At 42.3% G+C, this 22,727-nt stretch overlaps 2 protein-coding genes across 6 annotated transcripts in view; one reads left to right on the top strand and one right to left on the bottom strand.

Annotated features, from left to right (window-relative positions):
- NNT (nicotinamide nucleotide transhydrogenase) overlaps positions 1 to 4,663 on the bottom strand; it is a 96,378-nt gene extending 91,715 nt beyond the window's left edge. The window contains exon 1 of one of the 3 annotated variants that reach the window (XM_068535313.1): positions 4,468 to 4,663. The gene's annotated coding sequence lies outside the window, so the exon portion shown is untranslated. The other 2 variants (XM_068535314.1, XM_068535315.1) reach the window with 2 other exon arrangements.
- A 13,104-nt stretch (positions 4,664 to 17,767) lies between these two features.
- The window catches only part of PAIP1 (poly(A) binding protein interacting protein 1), a 28,572-nt gene continuing 23,612 nt past the window's right edge, over positions 17,768 to 22,727 (top strand). The window contains exons 1-2 of one of the 3 annotated variants that reach the window (XM_068535312.1): positions 17,768 to 17,789; positions 19,100 to 19,269. In XM_068535312.1, the coding sequence (XP_068391413.1) occupies positions 19,171 to 19,269 (99 nt within the window). In that variant the 5' untranslated portion in view covers positions 17,768 to 17,789; positions 19,100 to 19,170. Of the gene's footprint in view, positions 17,790 to 18,130; positions 18,515 to 19,099; positions 19,270 to 22,727 lie in introns of those variants that run through there. The other 2 variants (XM_068535310.1, XM_068535311.1) reach the window with 2 other exon arrangements.

Genomic DNA, 22,727 nt, shown 5'->3' with positions numbered 1-22,727 from the left:
GAGAGATATACCATGTTCTTGGATTGGAAGAATCAATATTATGATAATGACTCTACTACCCAAAGCAATCTACAGATTCAATGCAATCCCTATCCAATTACCAATGGCATTTTTTACAGAACTAGAACAAAAAACTTAAAATTTGTATGGAGACACAAAAGACCCCAAATAGCCAAAGCAGTCTTGAGGGAAAAAAACAGAGCTGGAGGAATCAGACTCCCTGACTTCAGACTATACTACAAAGCTACAGTAATGAAGACAATATGGTACTAGCACAAAAACAGAAACATAGATCAATGGAACAAGATAGAAAGCCCAGAGATAAACCCACGCACCTATGGTCAACTAATCTATGACAAAGGAGGCAAGGATATACAATGGAGAAAAGAAAACCTCTTCAGTAAGTGGTGCTGGGAAAACTGGACAACTACATGTAAAAGAATGAAATTAGAACACTCCCTAACACCATACACAAAAATAAACTCAAAATGGATTAGAGACCTAAATGTAAAAGCAGACACTATAAAACTCTTAGAGGAAAACATAAGAAGAACACTCTTTGACATAAATCACAGCATGATCTTTTTTGATCCACCTCCTAGAGTAATGGAAATAAAAACAAAAATAAACAAATGGGACCGAATGAAACTTCAAAGCTTTTGCACAGCAAAGGAAACCATAAACAAGACGAAAAGACAACCCTCAGAATGGGAGAAAATATTTGCAAACGAATCAACGGACAAAGGATTAATCTCCAAAATATATAAGGAACTCATGCAGCTCAATATTAAAAAAACAAACAACCCAATCCAAAAATGGGCAGAAGACCTAAATAGACATTTCTCCAAAGAAGACATACAGATGGCCAAGAAGCACATGAAAAGCTGCTCAACATCACTAATGATTAGAGAAATGCAAATCAAAACTACAATGAGGTATTACCTCACACCAGTTAGAATGGGCATCATCAGAAAATCTACAAACAACAAATGCTGGAGAGGGTGGGTGTGGAGAAAAGGGAACCCTCTTGCACTGTTGGTGGGAATGTAAATTGATACAACCACTATGGAGAATAGTATGGAGGTTCCTTAGAAAACTAAAAATAGAATTACCATATGACCCAGCAATCCCGCTACTGTGCATATACCCAGAGAAAACCATAATTCGAAAAGACACACGCACCCCAATGTTCATTGCAGCACTATTTACAATAGCCAGGTCATGGAAGCAACCTAAATGCCCATCGACAGACGAATGGATAAAGAAGATGTGGTATATGTATACAATGGAATATTACTCAGCCATAAAAAGGAACAAAATTGGGTCATTTGTTGAGACGTGGATGGATCTAGAGTCTGTCATACAGAATGAAGTAAGTCAGAAAGAGAAAAACAAATATCGTATAGTAACGCATATATGTGGAACCTAGAAAAATGGTACAGATGAACCGGTTTGCAGGGCAGAAATTGAGACACATATGTAGAGAACAAACGTATGGACACCAAGCAGGGTAAGTGGCAGGGGGATGGGGGTGGTGGTGTGAGGAACTGGGAGATTGGGATTGACATGTATACACTGATGTGTATAAAACTGATGACTAATAAGGACCTGCTGTATAAAAAAATAAATTAAATTAAATTTAAAAATTTTTTTAAAAAAAGATAATTCTTGTTTTGAGGGAGGTTTTGAACTACCATTACCAAGGACCTAGTCCTATCCCAACTTCCCCACTTACCCTAGTTTCTCTTCTTGGATCATCCCAGCTCCCCAACAACCACCATTCTCACTGGTCAGGCTTAGCCAGACCTCATCAGCAAAAGAACAAAGCTGGCTAGAATACAGGCCGAGTAGCGTCTAAGCCTGCCGCCACTCACTCGCTGTTTGACCTGAATCTCTCAGCACCGCAGTCTGCTCATATATAAAACGAGCACAGGAAAGCTCCTTTCTAGGACCCCATTAGGCTCTAGAAGTTTTATGATTAGATGAGATTTTGCAATGCTTTAAAGCTGAAGTCCTATTTCATGGCCTGGAGCCTGGAAAATTAGCCCTGCCTACTTGAAAATGTCACTAAGCCTAAATCAAATAAAAATGACCCTGAAAGATATTCAGAGAATATCTGAACCACGCTATCACAGCCTAGTACTTGTTTACATCAAAGATAGTACAGTTGACCCTTGAACAACGGGGGTTTGAACTGCATGGGTCCACTCCTAGGCGGCTATTTTTCAATAGTAAATATTAACAATACTACAATATACATAGTCTATGGTTGGCTGAATCCTCGGATGGGGAGCAACTGCAGATACAGAGGGCCCTTATTCAAGAGCCAACTGTATTCCACCTTGATTGTCACATTTTCTCCTATCTTCGCTTTAAAGCTCTGCTGTTATATTATCCATGTCTTCTATGGCTTTTAAGCAATGGAGAAAAACTTTACAACTCAAAATTGAAAAAAAAAACCTGTTTTTTTTAGTATGGCATTCATACAGCCGTTTAATGTAAGTTATTTTGGTAAATATCTCCCCTAATAGATTAAAATCCTTGGAGGCAAGCACCTGAGAGAGGATAGCATTGAGGCTAAGAGGGTGAACTCTTGGTTGGAAGGCCCCACTCTGCAACGCATTAGCTGTGTCACCCTGGCAAGTCACTTCTTTGTGTCTGATTTCACCACCTTTAAAATGGGGAAAATAATAATGGCACCTATCATATAGGGTTATTGTGAGGATTAAAAGGACACAGTATCTTAATTGCTATCAGTGTTCACTTTGGTATTACCTCTGGCCCAGTGCCTTGCACAAAATAGAGGAAATCAACAAGTATTGTTTGACTGAGTGAATGAATAACTAGGGATAGGTAACCTGAAGCCTGGGGATCTATGAACACATTCTCCAAGGAGCTTCAGGAAATTTCCTTTAAAAATTAAATGCTATGTAGCTTTGTGGAAAAGTGATTCCATCAGCAAAGCTAAGCAGCCTGGGCACACTTGCTGATAAGAAAGCAATCCTAAACTGTCCATTCAATTAAAAAAAAAAAAAAAAGCCAAAGTTTGCAAGTAAAAGGGGTGCCCTGGAGAAGAGCGAAATATTTTAAATTAAAGCACACAAGCCTCACCGTTCCTAACAGAGCCTGTCCTACAAGACTCCTTACGAACAGATTCCTTAAGGACTTCCCTGCACCAGAGGGCAAATAAAGGACGCCTGCAACTTTATTAAACAAGTTACACTTCTAAAACGAGACAAACCAACCAAGGACACAATACCCTACAAAAGCTTAGACTGGCAGGCAGCGTGACGTCGCCCAAAGCCACGGGTTTAGCTCCTCCCTCTGCAACTAAACTGCCACCCTGCTGGCATCTGCCCGGGACCGCTATTTATAACCTTCCCCGGAAGCCGATTGGCCGAGGCGGCGTAATAGTCATTCCGCCTCCGGAGTTCGAATCAGCTCTGCCCCCTCCGCTGTCTCTCCCGCACTGCCAGCCCCGGCCCCACTCTCGGCCCAATAGAGGTATGCCCCGACCACCACCAGCCCGCCTCCGACATACACTCACAACTTTCGACACCAACTGTGTCTCCAGCCAGTCACCCACCCCAAATTCCCTCCGGGTTCAAGAACAATTTCGGGGCGTCCAGGTGCCACCTCTCCGGGTGCACCCCGTACCAAGAGTCCTCTATGACCTCCTTCCCTCCTTCCATCCTGTAACCTGAAACAACCCCGTACAACTCCCGCCGCCCCACAAAGCTCCAAAATCTGCACCTGCACAGCTGACACCTCGTTTCCTGCCCTCAGCGAAGACGCAGTTTTCGAATCCACCATCCCCCACTTGCTTCCACGTCGCCCCCGCTCGAGACAAGAAAGGGGGCCCTCGAGGCACAGTTCTCCTTCCCGGCCCAAGGCTCCCGAGGGTCCACCACGTGCCGGGGTCACTGCCGACCCCGCCCCCTTCGGCTCCTTGACAGGTCTCCTTCTCCGCGGGCGCCGGGATTTTCTGGACCAGCCCCGCGCCCCTTCCCCAGCTGCGCCCCAGGAGCGCGCCTGGGCTGCCGCCGCCTTGACGCTCACCTTGGCAGGGAGGCGGGGCGGCCGCGGGTTGCGAGGGGACGCCGCGCTGGCAGACCCGGGCTCCAGCCCCGCGGCGCGGCGCCTCCAACCCGGAAGAACAGCCTCAAGCCGGTGGTGGCTGAGGCCACGTGACGACGGCACAGTCCCCACCCCGGCCCAGCGCCCTCTCCTCGCCGGGCCCTTCTTCCCGCCCGGCCGCCTCCACCAGCCCGCCCGCCCGCCAGCCCTCTCTCCGAATGAGAAAACGACCTCACGAAATGCCCCTTAGCGCACAAAGGCCAGTTACCCCAAGGAGCCCTTCCCTCTCCTTGGTGGCAGCCAAAAACCTCTTTGTCCCGGGCTCGACCTGCGGCCTCCCCGCCCCCCGCCCCCCCGCACTTTCCCTCGGCCCGTCCTTGTCAATCAAACCTGGAGCCCAACGCAGGCGCTGAAGTTTCCAGGGCTACATTGGTCCTCTCCTGGAGAGCCAGTTACAAAGTGTGATCGCCTCTCCCGTGTCCCACCAGAACGAATGAAATAACAGACCTCCACTTTTGGTACCTGACTTTCCTCTGTCTAGAAAAAATCAGAACTTCTAAAACAGAAGACCAAAGGACAAGTGGGAGGAGGCCAGGAGGTGGTGAAGGGCGGGAATGGGGGCGTTGTTTTTCCATTCCGGACGGAGGGGTGGAGTTAAATTCCTCTGAGAAGAAGTCAAGGCTCCAAAATTAACACACATCTGCTGACTGGTCTTCCTACGGCACGCCCACAGAAAGTCGTGTGCTTCTGTTCGTATTAATATCCAGGGGCTGGAGAGCGCCCTTGGTGGACGTTAAGTGTCCTGACCAGGCCTAGGCTGATTTCGGCAAAACAACTGAAGGACGCTGAAACGTAATGACTTGTGTTACTTAGTCTACAGGTGTCTTCGGATTAAAAGTGGGAATAATAAAGTAGAGAGTATAAATTGGTTCGCTTACCCAAAGCTGAATTATCACCAAGTGTCAGTATGGTCACTGCATTTTTACTTTAATTGAGATATCTAAGATGAGTTAAAAATTATGAATCTCAAAGGCATGAGGCAAACAGATATTCCATATCCTTAAAAAGAAATAAACTACAGGGAAACCCTTATTTTGAGAACATTTCTTGTCTTTAACCAACACAAAAGGTCATACAACTTGAGGACTTCCACTGCATCCAGACGAGGTAAAAACACTGTTCCTGTCCTGGAAGAATTCACAGACAGGAAAGGACACAGCCTCATGTTTTAAAATAATAATGAACGGTGATAAGTGCAACCCTAGAAACAGTTTCAAAATACTGCAAGTACAGTAAGGCATGAGTAGTTGATAAGGATTAAAACTAAGCTCCTTTCACTATGTATGTAAGTCAAATCAGTATGGTGTATGCTGTAAACATATGCATTGCTGTGTGTCAACTATATCTCAATAAAACTGGGGGAAAAACTAAGGTAGGTTTAAAACGTGTTGGGCGGTGGAGCAGGGGTTTTCTTCTTTTCTCTCCCAAGGCTTAAAAATCAGTGGTTCCCAGCTGGGGACAATTTTATCCCACAGTGTCAGGAGACATTTTGGTCATCACAACTGGAAAGGGGAGGCATCTAATGGGTAGAGGCCACGGATGCTGCTAAACACCCTATATTACACCGGATAGCCCCTTACAACAAAGAATTATCTGGCCCCAAACAGCAACAGTGCCAAGACTGAGAAACCCTGGCTTAAATAAATGCTCAATGGCTTATTTAATTTGACTTAATTTGTGATTATATGACTGGAGAGCAAACCCAAAGATGATATATCGATTTTCACCTTTTCTGTTAAATAGTAAGTATATGGTAATTTTTTTTCATAAATTTATTTATTTTATTTTATTTACTTTTGGCTGCATCGGGTCTTTGTTGCTGCGCACGGGTTATCTTCTCATTGCAGTGGCTTCTCTAGCTGCGGAGCACGGGCTCTAGGCACGCAGCCTTCAGTAGTTGCAGCTCGCGGGCTCAGTAGTTGTGGCTCGCGGGCTCAGTTGCTCCGCGGCATGGAGGATCTTCCAGGACCAGGGCTCAAACCCATGTGCCCTGCATTGGCAGGCGGATTCTTAAGCACTGCGCCACCAGGGAAGCCCAGTGTATGGTAATTTTAAAAATTCATTCTGCTCATTTGTCCAACGTAATTTGAGTGCATTGCTCCAGATGAAAACATTTGTCATTTGGAGGATTGTTTTAGGCTTTAAGCTCCTACATAATCATTACGATATAGTCATAGGAATTACCAAAGAAAATAGGAATATTTCCAAAAGTTTGTTTTAAGTTAGTTGCTTCTGAATCTTAGACACTGTCTTGTATAAAATTTTTGCCAAGATTTTGTATCCCCTATTAGGTGGTGAGGACTTTGTCCATTTTGATATCTGCTCCTTCCTTCTTGGCCTTCTCAGCCTTCAATCCCACTTAGAACAGTACTTCTCACATATATGCAAGTTTTCATTACAGATTGTTCTGTGATTGGATATTTTAATTTTAAATATATTTTAAAGTCAAGATACACATCAAAACTTAAACCCTCTAAAATTTAGGAGACTTTGTACCCACAAATGCTTAAAGATATTATTTAATATTTAGAGTCCTAATCTATCCAAAGCAAAAAAGATTTAAATCTTTAGAAGAGTGTAACGCACCATTAGAGTCAGCTTTGAAGCCTCAAACCACAGAGGTGCCCAATAGCCAAAAATCAAAATGTAGGCTAAGCCTGAGAAAATGTGTGATCAGAAACCTAACTCCAAAGATAACATGTTACCAAAACCCTGCATCTAGTTAAAACCAGGCCAGAGAACAGGTCAATTTAATGTGTTTTCACTGTGGTTATTACTTTAAACAGTTATCGGCAGTTTGTTTTTTCAAACTTCCCTTTTATAAGTAATTATTAGCAAAGTAAACAACTCCAATGAGATAATATGCTTAGACTCCGGGGATTTTTAATTATACAGACACTTGACAGGTTTTGAAGCAACCATCACTAATGTCAGTCTCAGCCCTCTTCTCTCAGGCAGACCAATCAAAAGTGTGTTTGATTGTAGGAAGCAAATATTAACTGACTGAATGAACTTACACTAATCAACAGTAATTGGAAGAGGATAGAGGAGAACTGACAATAAGCAGCCAGCACAAAGTTAAATAATTGGCAATTTAAGTTAAGTAAAACAAGTTTGCATTTACAACTGTAAGCACCTAAAACACCATCTCTAAGCACACCTTTGTTCTCTCCATGTAGTAAGTGCCAGTGATAAAAATCTATGTTTTTTTTAATGAATACAAAAAATTATTTATTTAATGATATCTTTGGGGGCCTGGGAAAATGGTGAGGGATAGGAGCTATATTAATATCCTAGGGCTGCTGTAACAAATTACCACAACCTGGGTGTCTTAAAAATGACAGAAATATGCTCTCTCACAATTCTGGAGGCCAGAAGTGTGAAATCAAAGTGTCAGCAGGGTTGATTCCCCTGGAGGCTCTGAGGGAGAAAATACCCCACACCTCTCTCCTAGCTTGTGGAGAAAGCTTCTGGTTGTCAGCGATCCCTGGTGTTCCTTGGCTTGTAGGCACATCACTCCAATCTCTGCCTCCTCTTCACATTGCTGCCTTCTCTGTGTGTCTCTCTGTGCCCAAATCTCCCTCTTCTTCCTCTTACGAAAACAACAGTCAGTGGATTTAAGGTCCACCCTAAATCCAGGATGAGATCCTTAACTAATTACATCTGCAAAGACTGTATTTTCAAATAAGCGTAGTCACAAATTTTGGGGAGGCACTGTTCAATCCACTACAGGGGCAGTCTGTGTGTTTAAGGGTACAAAATGTAAAGACAGGTTTTTGTTGTTTTTTTAACATGGGTAGATTTACTAGCTCTTGAGTTTAAAGTGAAAGTTCAAAGTATTTGGGGGAAATTCAGGTGAAAGTTGTTTTGTATTAATAATTAGAAGAATTTTCCTATAAACTTGTTTGCTTTTTTAATACTCAACCTAATTGAATTTTTCCTTCAATTTTTTAAAAAATATAACTATATATTACATAGTTACCATTGTCAAACTACTTGATCATAAACTCCATAATAGCAGTTAACATGTTTATACTTAACTTTTTATTTATTTTATTTTTTTTAACATTTTTATTGGAGTATAATTACTTTACAATGGTCTGTTAGTTTCTGCTTTGTAACAAAGTGAGTCAGCTATACATATACATACATCCCCATATCTCCTCCCTCTTGCGTCTCCCTCCCACCTTCCCTATCCCACCCTTCTAGGTGGTCACAAAGCACCGAGCTGATCTCCCTGTGCTATGTGGCTGCTTCCCACTACCTATCTATTTTACATTTGGTAGTGTATATATGCCATGCCACTCTCTCACTTCATCCCAGCTTACCCTTCCCCCTCCCCGTGTCCTCAAGTCCATTCTCTACGTCTGTGTCTTTATTCCTGTCCTTTCCCTAGGTTCTTCAGAACAAGTTTTGTTTTTTCTTTAGATTCCATATATATGTGTTAGCATACGGTATTTGTTTTTCTCTTTCTGACTTACTTCACTCTGTATGACAGACTTTAGGTCCATCCATCTCACTACAAATAACTCAATTTCATTTCTTTTTATGGCTGAGTAATATTCCATTGTATATATGTGCCACATCTTTATCCATTCGTCTGTCGATGGACACTTAGGTTGCTTCCATGTCCTGGCTATTGTAAATAGATCTGCAATGAACACTGTGGTACATGACTCTTTTTGAATTATGGTTTTCTCAGGGTATATGCCCAGTAGTGGGATTGCTTGGTTGTATGGTAGTTGTATTTTTAGTTTTTTAAGGAACCTCCATACTGTTCTCCATAGTGGCTGTATCAATTTACATTCCCACCAACAGTGCAAGAGGATTCCCTTTTCTTCACACCCTCTCCAGCATTTATTGTTTGTAGATTTTTTGATGATGGCCATTCTGACTGGTGTGAGGTGATACCTCATTGTAGTTTTGATTTGCACTTCTCTAAATATTAGTAATGCTGAGCATCCTTTCATGTGTTTGTTAGCAATCTGTATATCTTCTTTGGAGAAATGTCGATTTAGGTCTTCTGCCCATTTTTGCATTGGGTTGTTTGTTTTTTTGATATTGAACTGCATGAGTTGCTTGTATATTTTGGAGATTAATCCTCTGTCAGATGCTTCATTTGCAAATATTTTCTCCCATTCTGAGGGTTGTCTTTTCATCTTGTTTATGTTTTCCTTTGCTGTGCAAAAGCTTTTAAGTTTCATTAGGTCCCATTTGTTTATTTTTGTTTTTATTTCCATTACTCTAGGAGGTGGGTCAAAAAGGATCTTGCTGTGATTTATGTCATAGAGTGTCCTGCCTATGTTTTCCTCTAAGAGTTTTGTAGTGTCTGGCATTACATTTAGGTCTTTAATCCATTTTGAGTTTATTTTTGTGTATGGTGTTAGGGAGTGTTCTAATTTCATTCTTTTACATGTAGTTGTCCAGTTTTCCCAACGCCACTTATTGAAGAGGTTGTCTTTTCTCCATTGTATATTCTTGCCTCCTTTATCAAAAATAAGGTGACCATGTGTGCGTGGGTTTATCTCTGGGGTTTCTATCCTGTTCCATTGATCTATATTTCTGTTTATGTGCCAGTACCATACTGTCTTGATTACTGTAGCTTTATAGTATAGTCTGAAGTCTGGGAGCCTGATTCCTCCAGCTCCGTTTTTCTTTCTCAAGATTGCTTTGGCTATTCGGGGTCTTTTGTGTTTCCATACAAAGTGTGAAATTTTTTGTTCTAGTTCTGTGAAAAATGCCATTGGTAGTTTGATAGGGATTGCATTGAATCTGTAGATTGCTTTGGGTAGTATAGTCATTTTCACATTGCTGATTCTTCCAATCCAAGAACATTGTATATCTCTCCATCTGTTTGTATCATCTTTAATTTCTTTCATCAGTGTCTTATAGTTTTCTGCATACAAGGCTTTTTTCTCCTTAGGTAGATTTATTCCTAGGTATTTTATTCTTTTTGGTGCAGCGGTAAATGGGAGTGTTTCCTTAATTTCTCTTTCAGATTTTTCATCATCAGTGTATAGGAATGCAAGAGATTTCTGTGCATTAATTTTGTATCCTGCTACTTTACCAAATTCATTGATTAGCTCTAGTAGTTTTCTGTTAGCATCTTTAGGATTCCCTATGTATAGTATCTTGTCATCTGCAAACAGTGACAGTTTTACTTCTTCTTTTCCAATTTGGATTCCTTTTATTTCTTTTTCCTCTCTGATTGCTGTGGCTAAAACTTCCAAAACTGTGTTGAATAATAGTGGTGAGAGTGGACAGTCTTTTCTTGTTCCTGATCTTAGAGGAAACGGTTTCAGTTTTTCACCATTGAGAACGATGTTGGCTGTGGGTTTGTCATATATGGCTTTTATTATGTTGAGGTAAGTTCCCTCTATGCCTACTTTCTGGAGGGTTTTTATTACTTAACTTTTTAAATGTTGCATTTGATGAAAACTCTAGTTCAAATACTTTTTAAGCAGTTTTGTTAACGTCATCTCTTTGTAGATCTCTTTTTAATGCTAGATGTTACCCATAATAAAAAAGCAAAAACCAGATTCTGGTTTTCATCTTACCACTTTCCTATCTGCTCCTACTTCTTTAACCATTCTTTCTCAGTTCTTTCACCGCTTAAATGTGCAAATGTTCTCTTGGCCCTCTTTCCTTTTAACTCTAATATTGTCTTCCTTCCAGTTTAATGTCAACTGTGCTATCACAATTCCCAGAGCTTAATGTCCAGCCCCAATCTCTCTCCTAACCTCCAGACTCATGCAGCCAACTGCCTGCTGGTCATTTCCACTGAGATATCCACATATATCTTAAACTCAACATGAGAAAATTCCCTCCTGATCTACAAAGGACTTGTATTTAGAATATATAAAGAACTCTCAAAACTCAACAGTTAAAAAAAATCCAAATAGAAAATGAGCAAAAGGCATAAAAAAAATTTCACCAAAGAGGGATATAAGCACATGAAAAGATGTTCAACATCATTAGCCATTAAGGAAATGAAAATTAAAACCACAATGAGACATCACTACACATCTATATGAGTGTCTAAAAAAAAAAAATAGTGACAATACCAAATGCTGGCGATGATGGGGAGAAGCTGGATCACTCAGACGTCACTAATGACAGTGTAAAATGGTACTCATCACTGGAACACAGTTCGGTGGTTTCTTAAAAAACTAAACTTGCAACTAGCATATGACCCAGAAATTATACTCCTGGGCATTTATCCCAGAGAAATGAAAATTTATATTCACACAAAAACCTGTACATCAGTGTTCATAGTAGCTTTATTCATAATAGTCCAAAACTGGAAACAACCCAGATGTCCTTCAACAGGTTGAACAGACTGTTGTATATCCTTACAATGGAATGCTTTTCAGCAATGAACAGGAATGAAGTATTGATACACACAACAGCTTAGGTGAATCTCCAGAGAATTATGCTGAGAGAAAAAAAGTCAGTCTTGAAAGGTTACGTACCTGTATGATGCCATTTATAAAACATTCTTGAAATAACAAAATTATGGAAATAGAGAACAGATTAGAAGTTTCTAGAGTTAAGGAGGAGGGTGGATGTGACTATAAAAGGGCAACAGGAGAGATCCTTATGATGATGAAGATGTTCTGTATCTTGACTGTATCAATGTCAATATCCTGGTTGTGACATTATACTATAGTTTTGCAAAATGCTACCATTGGGGAGAACTAGGTAAAGAGTACAAATATTCTCTTTGTATTATTTTTTACAACTGCACGTGAATCAACAGTTATCTCAAAATAAAATATTTAATTTAAAAAATAAGCCTGGCAGGTGTAGTAAAATATTAATGATAGAATCTAGGTGCCAACAGAAAGGGCAATGAATACCCTGTGCCAGAGATAGGGAAGCAGAACATGCCTCATACTTGACATTTATACATTAGACATTGACATTCCTAATTGTCTTTTGAATGCCAAATTTCAACGCTGAAAATAGCATTCCCAGCTATTACATTACCTTCCTGCTGGCCAGCAAGCACTTCAGTTCAATTAGTTGAACTGTACAATTAGTAGAATATTGTACATGGAACTATTCACCGAAACTTCCTCTAAAATTTTTAACTCTCATGTCTCATGCTCGGACCACCACTTTCATGCCAACTCCCTTATTTCTTTCTTTTGATCCCCCTTTTCCTTCCAATCTATCACCCTCATCTTCAACCCTTCCTCTAGCTAGCTGAAACCATGAACAGCCTCTCAGCCCCTTCTGCTTTTGTTCTTCTGCCTTAACTGCACCATGAAATTACATTCCCACTAACAGGCTTCTCATTTTCCACATCAGGTTGGGAAGAGTTGCTAGAGAAAAGTCACGAAATTGTTCAGAGTGTTGCCCCTACAAGACCCTGGTCTCCAACCTCAGGGGGACTTTCAGTACCACCCAGCTGTCTTCCTGTGAGCACTCCCCCTTCCTCATCAGCTTCCTCTCCCAGAGCAGCTTTTCCAACTGTTGCCCCTCTCCTCAAGTCCCTTCTTTTATGTCTCCCACCCTCAAAGTAAAGACATTTCCTTCTTTTTTGCTGAGAACATGGAGACTGTCTGAAGTTTCCAGCACCTTCCCTCTCCTGCAGTTTATCTGCATTTGCTTCCATTTCTTAGTGACATAGCTTCTCTCCCATCTCAAATTATTCCTGCTGCCTGTACTTTGAGTTTATGAACTGCTACCTCCTCTGGTCCTTTAATCTCTCAATTTTCCTCCCTTTTCCCTGATGTGTTCCCTTACCTCATTGTCTTTGGCTAACAAACTAATCTTTCTCCCATTAAAAACAAAACAAAACAAAACAAACCCATAATAGCAACAAAAACGTCCTTAATACACTTGTCTTGCAAACTTCTCATATCTCTCCCATTTATTTCACAGTCAAGCTTAGAGCTGTCTATACTTCCTAATACTGGCAATTGCTTGCACCCAAATCACTCACAAATCTATATTATTCCAATTGATAATATCACTGGAATGCCTATTTATTAATTTATAGTGAGAAATATAACCCAAACAGAATAGAATGTTTGTATCAGTGTCATCCACTTATTCTGGAGATAAAGTATAGCATATTGTCTCAGTTTGTGGACTCTTGACTTAATAAAACTGAGTTGCTCGTTAACTATGTGATCTTAGGCAAGTTAATTAACGTCTCTGAATCTCAGTGTTTTTATCTATAAAATGGGGTAAGTAATAGAACCTACCTCATAGGGTTGTTTTGAAGATTAAATGAGATAATCCATGTAAAGTGTACTTGGAACAGAGTTGGTGCTAAATATTAGCTATTATTGTTGTTATTTTTCCTCTCAAAATGCAAATCTATCCAGATAGTCAAATTATAGTCAGAAGATGGCTCGGTGAAGGAGGGCGTGGTTCCCAGGGGCGGTTGTTCATTGAGCTCTGTAATGACCTCAGACAGCACACAGCTGCCTAAGTGACTTCAGGGCTCAAACTCAGGGAATGGGTGTGCTTTCCTGGATTCTTTAGAATCCTACTTTTATTTGACATCTCGGCACAGTTTGACACTCCTGGGCTTTCCCTCTTTAATCTTCTATTCCTCACTGTCTTCTCTCAGTTTTTGTCCTATGTAGAAGCAGAGATTCCTCTTCTTCAACCTAGCCATTCAGTTTGGTGCTTCTCTTTCCTCTTCTGCCTCTGTATACTTTTTCCTAAGTTATCTCTTCCTGTGGCTTCAGCTGTCAGATCTCTAACTCTAGGCAACACCCCTCTGAACTCCAAGTCCATGACTTACCTGTTGACCGAACAATTCCACTTGGATGCTCTGGGTGCCAAATGAAATGTCCAAAATGGAATTAGCAAGAGGCCCGGTGAGAGTCTGCTTTCCGCTGGTTTTCTCACTCTTTGGGACTGAGGCACCAAAGCCAGAAACCTGGGAGTCATCCTTGTCTCTGGCCTCTCATTAATACCTTATACACATCTGTCAGCTTCCTTCTAACATCTCTTGCATTTGGTCCTTCTCTCCAACCCCACAACCATTACCTTAGTAGCCATTGTCACTTCTCACCGGAATTTCTGCTACAGCCGTCAAACAGGTCTTCCTGCTTCTAGTGTCACACACTTCACAGCTACTAAGCTTACACCTCTGAGCTTCCTCACACCTAGAACAGTGTCTGGCATTTAGTAGACGTGCAAAAAATATTTACTGAAGGAACAAATGCATGAATTCCTATCCTCATGGAGCTATAGTCCAGCGAAGAGCTCAACATTAAACCACGGTGTGCACTAGATGTTGGGGAAATCCCAGGCAGTTTCCTGGCTCTCGAAGATGGATTGGAGCCCTGATCCAGATGGGAGTCAAGTGCTGACTGGCTTGGGGCTACATTTCATAGCAGGCCCGGGAGACTAGGAGAGGAAGATAATTCACACAAATGAGACCCAAGAGAACAAACACATCAGCTAATTCTTCTCTCTGTTAAGGAGGCCCCCATTAATTTAAAATGATATATTAGTTGCCATGATGATTTGGGCAGGGAAAAGTGAACAGAATTAGCTAGGAAAGAGTGGGGAGTGATGGAATAAAATGAAATAAGGCTTATTTTTTAAACTTTTTACTTGGAGACAATTGTACATTTACATGCAGTTGTAAGAAACAATACAGAGAGATTTCATTACCCCTTTACCCAGTTTCCTCTGATGGTAATATCTTACGTAACCATGCATTACTATAATACAATATCACATCCAGGAAACTGACAACATACAATACACCCACCTTAGTTTTACATGCACTCATTTGTGTATGTGTGTGTGCACACATGTAGTTAGTTCTATGAAATTTAATCACATGTGTAGATTCGTGTGATCACCACCAGTTAAGACAGGAATAGTTCCATCGCAAGGATTATTCATAGTACCTACTTTTAATAGCCGCACCTACTTCTCTCCAAATCCCACACCCTCCTTAATCCCTGGCAACCACTAAACTGTTCTCCATCTTTATAATTTCGTCATCTTTATAACTTTGTCATGTATAAATGGAATCATACAATAACCTCTTGAGATTACTTTCTTTTAACTCAGCATAATTCCCTTGAGAGCCATCAAAGCTGCATTTATCAGTGGTTTTCTTGCTGAGTAGTATTTTATGGTATGAATACCACCGTTAAACCATTCACCCGTTAAAGAATTTATGGTGTTCCCCGTTTGGGCTATTATGAACCAGCCTGTTATAAAAATGTGGGTACAGGTTTTTGTGTGAACATAAATCTTCATTTCTCTGGAATAAATGCCTAATTTGGGCTGCTTTAACAAAAATACCACAGACTGGGTGGAAGCACATCACTTAGCTGGTTTCACAGGTTCACAGCTGGAGAGGACCTTCACCACTTTATCATAAGGATTGCCTTTTCTCCGTTGTCCAAAAACAACTTCATTTCTGTCTGATACCTCATCAGAATCACCTTTAGTGTCCATATTTCTAACAACATTCTGTACATGATTATTTGTATACTCTAAGAAGATGGAAGCTTTCTCTACAGCTCTCCTCTTTTCCTTTCTCAGCCCTGACCAGCATTACCATTAACAACCCCTTCATGGCAATGTCGACTTTTTCTAGCATGCATCAAAAACCACTACCAGCCTGTACCCATTAACCAGTTCAAAAGCCTCTTCCACATTTTTAAGGTATTTGTTACAGCTGCACCCCACTTCTGAGTATCAGATTCTTTCTTAGGGTTCTTCAGAGAAAGAGAACTAATATATATATTATATATAATATATATATATATGATTTACTATGAGGAATTGGCTTATGTGCTCAAGGAGGCTGCGAAGTTCCATGATTTAATGTCTGCAAGCTGGAAACCCAGGAAAGCTAGTAGTGTAGTTCTAGCCTGAATCTGAAGACCTGAGAATCAGAGCAACAACAGTGTAAAAAAATCCATTCATGTTGTCCGCAAGTCCACTTTTCATATGTCATGAGAATAGGGCTAAAGTTATATAACAGTAAATAGGGAGAGGCAAAGGACAACATCTCAATTATCTAACTTGTCTAACAAAAGGGACTGTAAAGATACCCTGATGTCACCATGGATGCAGAATAGCCTCATCCTCAGATAAGAAAGTCTTAGGTAAGGAAAAGGAGTTAGGCATCATAAAAGTTCTAAGGGGAAATAAAGGGTGGTGAATGCAAACAAAAGCCTGAGACAGGATTGGAGCACCTGCTTTAGTGGAACATACAGGATAACTCTGTGGTTGAGCGTACCGTTTGTGCGGCTTTCCTATGCAGTAGAAAAGACCGGGCGAGAAGTGACGGACGACTACCTAAAAAAATGGATTTTTATGTTATTGGCATTACCTCATCTAATTTTTAAATTGTAATCTTGTGTTGTCTTTGTAATATATGCTCAGTGCTACAACATACTTACTTTATACATGAGGAAACTGAGGGCCAGGGAAGCTAAATCCCTTACTTACCCAAGACCACACAAGCATTAAGGGTCTAGGCCAGGATCCAAACCAACGCTCTGGCCTACTTTGAACCCTACATTCTTTCTCAGCACCAAGGAACCACACTTTTTGCTGGCTTCCTTCCCTGACTTCATTATTTTTGCCAACAATCAACAGCATGAATCATTTATTCACGATTGCCTTCATCAGAGCCATTTTCCTCTTTCATTTAGGTGAAGATGTCAGTGTTTTCTTCATTAGCAAGAAGAGAAAATGGTTAAAAAGAGTTTTCTTAACTGAAATGATTCTCAAGATGACAATGGTGAAAAACATTAAGGCTTGCTTAAAATACAGGGCTACAATCAATTTGTGGAGATGTTTCAATCTAACAGTAAAGAAATAATTTTTCCCCCTCCTTTTCATTACTTATATTCATCCTTCATTTGGCTTTAGCACCGTCAGGACTGATTAAAACAATAATTTACACATAAATAATGTCTAGAACTTTGTTGTGCAATGCGGTAGCCACTAGCCACAGGGGGCTATTGAGCACCTGAAATGTGTCTAATCCCAAGTGAGATATGCAGAAAATGTAAAATACACTTTGGATTTTGATTAGTATGAAAAAAGAGAAAATCTCATTAATATCTTTATATTAATTACATGTTGGAATGATGCCATTTGGGATCTTTTGGGTTAAGTAAACTATATTATGAAAATTAATTTCACCTGTTTCTTTTCACTCGTGTAATGTGCCTTCTACAAAATTTATAATTACATAAGTGGCTTGCATTTGTGGTTCGCATTATATTTTGATTGGACGGCACTGGTAGAAGATGAAAAGGAGGAGAGTTTCATTGAAAGGTAGGGTATTTTCTTAAAATTTCTGGAGGGGAAGAGAAAAGGGAAGAGAGTAAAGCTTGGTCACAGTGTGACCTACTGTGATAAATATCTACAGTGAATTGAGTTGGGCCGGGGTGGGGGGCATTTTTGATTCTGTTCCTACTCCCCTCCCCGCGGCTAACGTAGCAGGTGGCAGAGCAGCTTCCAGAGCCCCCTTCCCGACCAGTCCTCCGGTCTCGCCGGCGCCGGGTCATTGAGCACACCTGCGCGTCCGCGAACCCTGGCTCTGGCTCCACGCCCCCTCCCCCCCGTATTTTTATTTTCCTGGCATCAACCGTCAGTGTCTGACTTCTCTCCATAGAGCCTCGTGTAGGCCGGGCCCGCCAGGGGTAAGCGCCCCCTTCTGCCCCGAGCCCGGCCCCGGGAACCGACATGCCTTCGCCCGGCCCGAGGCGAGCAGGGCTGTCCAGCGGTCTAGCTGCCCCTCTCCCGGCGGCCTGCAGGGCCGCGGCTGCCGGCCCGCTGCGAACGGGGCCTCCGGGCCGCGGGGGGCCGCTGTGACCCGCCTTCGCCCCCGACGCGCCGAAGGCGGGGGAGCTGGGTTTTGGGGGAGAATCAGAAAGCGGAGGGTAGCCGTGGGGGCCGGGCGCTCCGGTGCGGCGGCCTTGGCGGGTGCTTCAGCTGTCGTCCGCTCCGCCGAAGCGCGGAGCAGGGGACCGCCGCCCTCCTCCTCCATGAGGCCCCAGTGAGCTCGGCGGCGAGAGCCGGCCTGCGACGCCTCTCCCGGCGTCCTCTTCCGAGCGCAGCGGCGGTGGCCCCCGCAGGAGGAGGAGGAGCATGTCGGACGGTTTCGATCGGGCCCCAGGTGCTGGTCGGGGCCGGAGCCGGGGCCTGGGCCTGGGCCGCGGAGGGGGCGGGCCTGAGGGCGGCGGTTTCCCGAACGGAGCTGGGCCTGCTGAGCGGCCGCGGCACCCGCCGCCGCCGCCGCAGCCCAAAGCCCCGGGCTTCCTGCAGCCGCCGCCGCTGCGCCAGCCCAGGACGGCCCCGCCGCCAGGGGCCCAGTGCGAGGTCCCCGCCGGCCCCCAGAGGCCTCCCCGGCCCGGGGCGCTCCCAGGTACGGAGCCGCTCTAGGGGACCCCGTCCTCCTGGGCCAAACGCTTCCCCACGGCCCTCCGCGCGCGCGCGAGGGCGGCGCTCTGTCTCCTCTTTCCTCCCGGTTCCCCGAAAGCATTCCCCGAGGGGCCCGGTTGTTACGGGGTGGGGACGGGCCCGGAACGGGGTTTGGAAGGTGGCCGTTGGAATCCTTTGTGCGCCCCGGCTGGGGGAGGGGCCCGGTGCGCGGTCTCCCGAGTTCTGTTGTCCCGCGAGGAAGTAAAAATCGCCTCCCCCTCCCCAGCCCCCGAGAGGGAGGCCTTAGGCGGGCAACCATCTCTTTTTAACCGACTTTTAAAAAAAAAAAGAAAAGAAAAAGAAGCCCTCAAGTGTTTATTCAGGACGCGGGTCTGTTCATAAATGAGCTAAAGCAAGTCTATTGTTCCTTTTTGTAGGCTCTCTGCACATATCCTGGCGATAACCTTAAATTTCGTGAGGGTTCTTGTTTGACTTAAAAACCATCCCTGCTCAGATGGCTTCTCAGTGTACTGTAAGTTATACAAGGGAATGAACGCATCTAACACCGATTTTTTTTTTCCTTTCTCAGAACAAACGAGGCCCCCGAGAGCTCCACCTAGTTCGCAGGATAATAGCCCACAGCAGAATTCGGAGTCAACAATGGCTAAACCCCAGGTGGTTGCAGCTCCTGTGTTAATGTCTAAGCTGTCTGTGAACGCCCCTGAATTTTACCCATCAAGTTATTCTTCTAATTATACAGTAAGTACACTTTTACTGCAACCCTAGGTTAATATTATTGGAATAATATGGTTATTGCATCATTTATCAGTATACTGGTGTGCTTTCTGTACCACACATAAAACATTTTATGGATTTATTGAAATCATGAAGCAAAATTGATTCAAGAATGTATTTTGTAGTTATTATATTCAAGGTATCAGAATGTAAGCTTGAGAGTAGACAATCTTGTCTGTTTTGTTCACTGCTATATTTCCAGCATCTGTAGACTATCTCTAGGCTAATAAATTTAAGGCGGTCAAGGACATCTTCAGTCTATAAAACTAAAGTCTGTGTCCTGACTTTATGGACAACCTATAGAATAGTTGCCTGGCAAAGTTAATTTTTGATTTTAACAGAACAGCTGAATACTCATTGGTAGCTTTAGGGTAAATTATCAGTGGTTTTGCTGCAGACTAATTCAGGTAGGTTTTTGAATGTTGAGAAATACACATCTGGGCTCTGTTATGTTAAAATAGAAGTGTTTCTGGTTCTAATTAACAGTTATGTAGAAATGTAGGGAGTTTTGATGAAGTGTTTTAAACTTTTGATAAAGTATTTTAAACTTTCAGAGTCATCTTTGTCAATAACATAAGAATTTTAGAAATTGATCACACTTAAATGGCAGGAAAAAATGCCAAGCACAATTGGGATATATAGAAAGGAATTTGTTTTGCTATGTAAATGCATAGCAATTAATTGTAGATAAGTAGGGCAGGGACCATTCTGGATTGAAGAAATGATAATACTTTAGCATAAGTCCTATTTTTCCTGTCTTCATTTCTTGACATGTAATATACAGAATAGTGTACATTACGTTATCAACATCCCCAAAGCCCGCTCTGTCCCCTTCTAATCATTACTGCTCTCCAAAGGTCACCGCTATTTTGCTTTAACAATAGTTTTGCCTCTGTTCAAAGTTCGTATAAATGGAGTCATATAAAATATATTTTTCTTTCATTCAATATCAAAATTAATCCATATTGTAGCATGTAATTGGAGGTGACTAATTCTCATAGCATTCCATTGTGTGAATATTTGTCTATTGATGAACGTTTGGGTAGCTTTCACTTTTGGGCTTTTACGATTAGGGCTGCTATTCTTGTCCATGCCTTGGTGGACATTTGCCCTTGTTTCTGTTTGGTATATACCTAGGAGTGGAGTTGTTGGGACTTAAGGTAGCCAGCTTTAGTAGACTGCCAAATATTTTTCCAAAGAGACTGTTCCAATGTATGCGTTGAGTACTGTTTGGTTTCCAGTCGCTTTAGTTCCTTGCCAGCACTAGGTATTTGCTATTTAAGTTTAGCCATTCTGGTGGGTGGGTGTTAGTTTTTTAATTTGAATGTACCTGATCAACTAATGGTGGCACACCTTTTTTTGTTACTTTTGGGGGGAGAATGGGGGGACTTGACTTCCATATTTGATAGAAAGCATGGGAAAGCTTTATTCCATATTTTAGAAACTTCATGCATCTTAGACTGCATTAAGAAGAACTTTGGGGCTAGAGAGGGGAAAATATAGGCATAGTAGGAAGAGCAATTGATTTGGGGTGGAATGGGCCATCAATCAGGTAAAGTAGAAATGAGAGCAGCTGGATTCTTGCCCCAAAACTGTATTTGGCTTAGAGAAGAAGGGAACCACTGGAGAGCTGTGAGTAGTTGAATAACTCTTAAGGATACTTACCTTAAGAACCACAAATGGTTCCTCATTTGTTTGTCTTCCTATTGATTTGGGCTATCTTATGGTGGGAGGGATGCAATTTTTTTTTTGCTATTCTTTACCAACTAGTCTTATACATAGTTCAAGTGATTCCTGAGAGCAATGTGTTGAGCCATGTTAGTCCACTTCCTTTGAGCCACTGCCATCTTTTAGGCGCTCCTTGGTCTCCTCAGCTCCTGCTGCACTCATTTTGCCAGAAAAGATTGCAAACTGGAAGCCTGTGGCTCACGTGTACCCTGCAGGTGTGTCTTTTTTGGCCCTGAGTTTTTTTAAAAGGGGCTTTATAATTTACCAGTACTTAAATTAGATATTGCAAATCTGAATTTTTTGGTTTCTCTTGAAATCCATAAGATCTGGCCATACTGGACTGCTGTTTTGATAGAGCAAAGTTGGCTGGAGCTGAATAGAGGCAGCCCCTTTATATGGAATGTGTAAGCTCTAATTTGCTCACTGGCTTACTTCATTTGCCTGTAATCCACCTGGATTCTATAGGCATTCAAGCTTGCTACCCCTGCCCTGATATATTTTCGGGCCTTACCCTTTTACCCTCTGTCAAACCTAGGAGTTTTTCTCAATGCAGTTAGTCACAGAACAGCAAAATCCTTGTTTTTCCCGAGTCTTGGGATAAAATCTGGTTATGAGGGAAACTTTTTCTTGTAGTAACCGTAATCCGAAGTCACTCACTCATTAAAAAATAGTTGAGGGCTTCCCTGGTGGCGCAGTGGTTAAGAATCTGCCTGCCAATGCAGGGGATGCAGGTTTGAGCCCCACATGCCGCAGAGCAACTAAGCCCATGCGCCACAACTACTGAGCCTGTGCTCCAGAGCCTGGGAGCCACAACTACTGAAGCCCGCGCGCGTAGCGCCCGTGCTCGGAAACAAAGAGAAGCCTCCGCAATGAGAAGCCCACACACTGCAACGAAGAGTAATCCCTGCTCGCCGCAACTAGAGAAAGCCTGCATGCAGCAATGAAGACCCAACGCGGCCAAAAATAAAATAAATAAATAAATAAAAAGTCGGATGCTTACCACGAGTCAAGGCTGGGGATACAGCAGTGGATAAAATAGACAAAAATTCTTGTCTTTGTAGAGCCTCTATTCTAGTGGTCTCCTAGCTGGGTTTCCAGAAATTCCTTGAGTCTGCTTTTGTTATACACATGAGAAGCTATTGCCTGGTATCATTGAGCTGGATCTGCTCTCAAGAATGCATGCTTTTTAAATTTTTTCTGATAGTCTTTTGCTGTGCTTTCATAACCCTTCTAAAACTCCAAGCCCTTTTATCTTCAATCCTTCCTCTAATCCCACTGCTAGAATTTTACTGCTTCACATGCCTTCTTACCAATGAGTTGCTGTATCCATCTATTCCTGGCCATTGCTTCTTCTCAGGTAAACCATTACATCTTGAATATTTAATCACGGTTCACTTACGAGAACCAAAAATTCCACATAGGAGTTGATAAAGCATTTATTAAGAGACAACCCCCCCCCACCCCCATGTGCACAAAAAATCCCAGCTTTTGCTAAGAACACCCTCCTTCAACTTACTGCCCAGTTTCTCTCCTGCCTTTCAATAGTGATGTTCTCCAAAATGAAAAATTATTCACTGTTGGTACCACTTTACTTCTTGCTGACCGTTCAAACCTCTGCAGACTGATCCTCTTAATTGTACTGATACTATTTTTGTGACAGATGCTGATGTTGTTTGGGTTTTAAAATCTATCGT

The sequence above is a fragment of the Eschrichtius robustus genome, chromosome 2 (genome assembly GCF_028021215.1).
Source record: "Eschrichtius robustus isolate mEscRob2 chromosome 2, mEscRob2.pri, whole genome shotgun sequence".
Lineage (NCBI taxonomy): Eukaryota > Metazoa > Chordata > Mammalia > Artiodactyla > Eschrichtiidae > Eschrichtius > Eschrichtius robustus.
The sequence above is the reverse complement of the archived record's forward strand: the minus strand, read 5'-3'. Positions and strand labels throughout refer to the sequence as shown.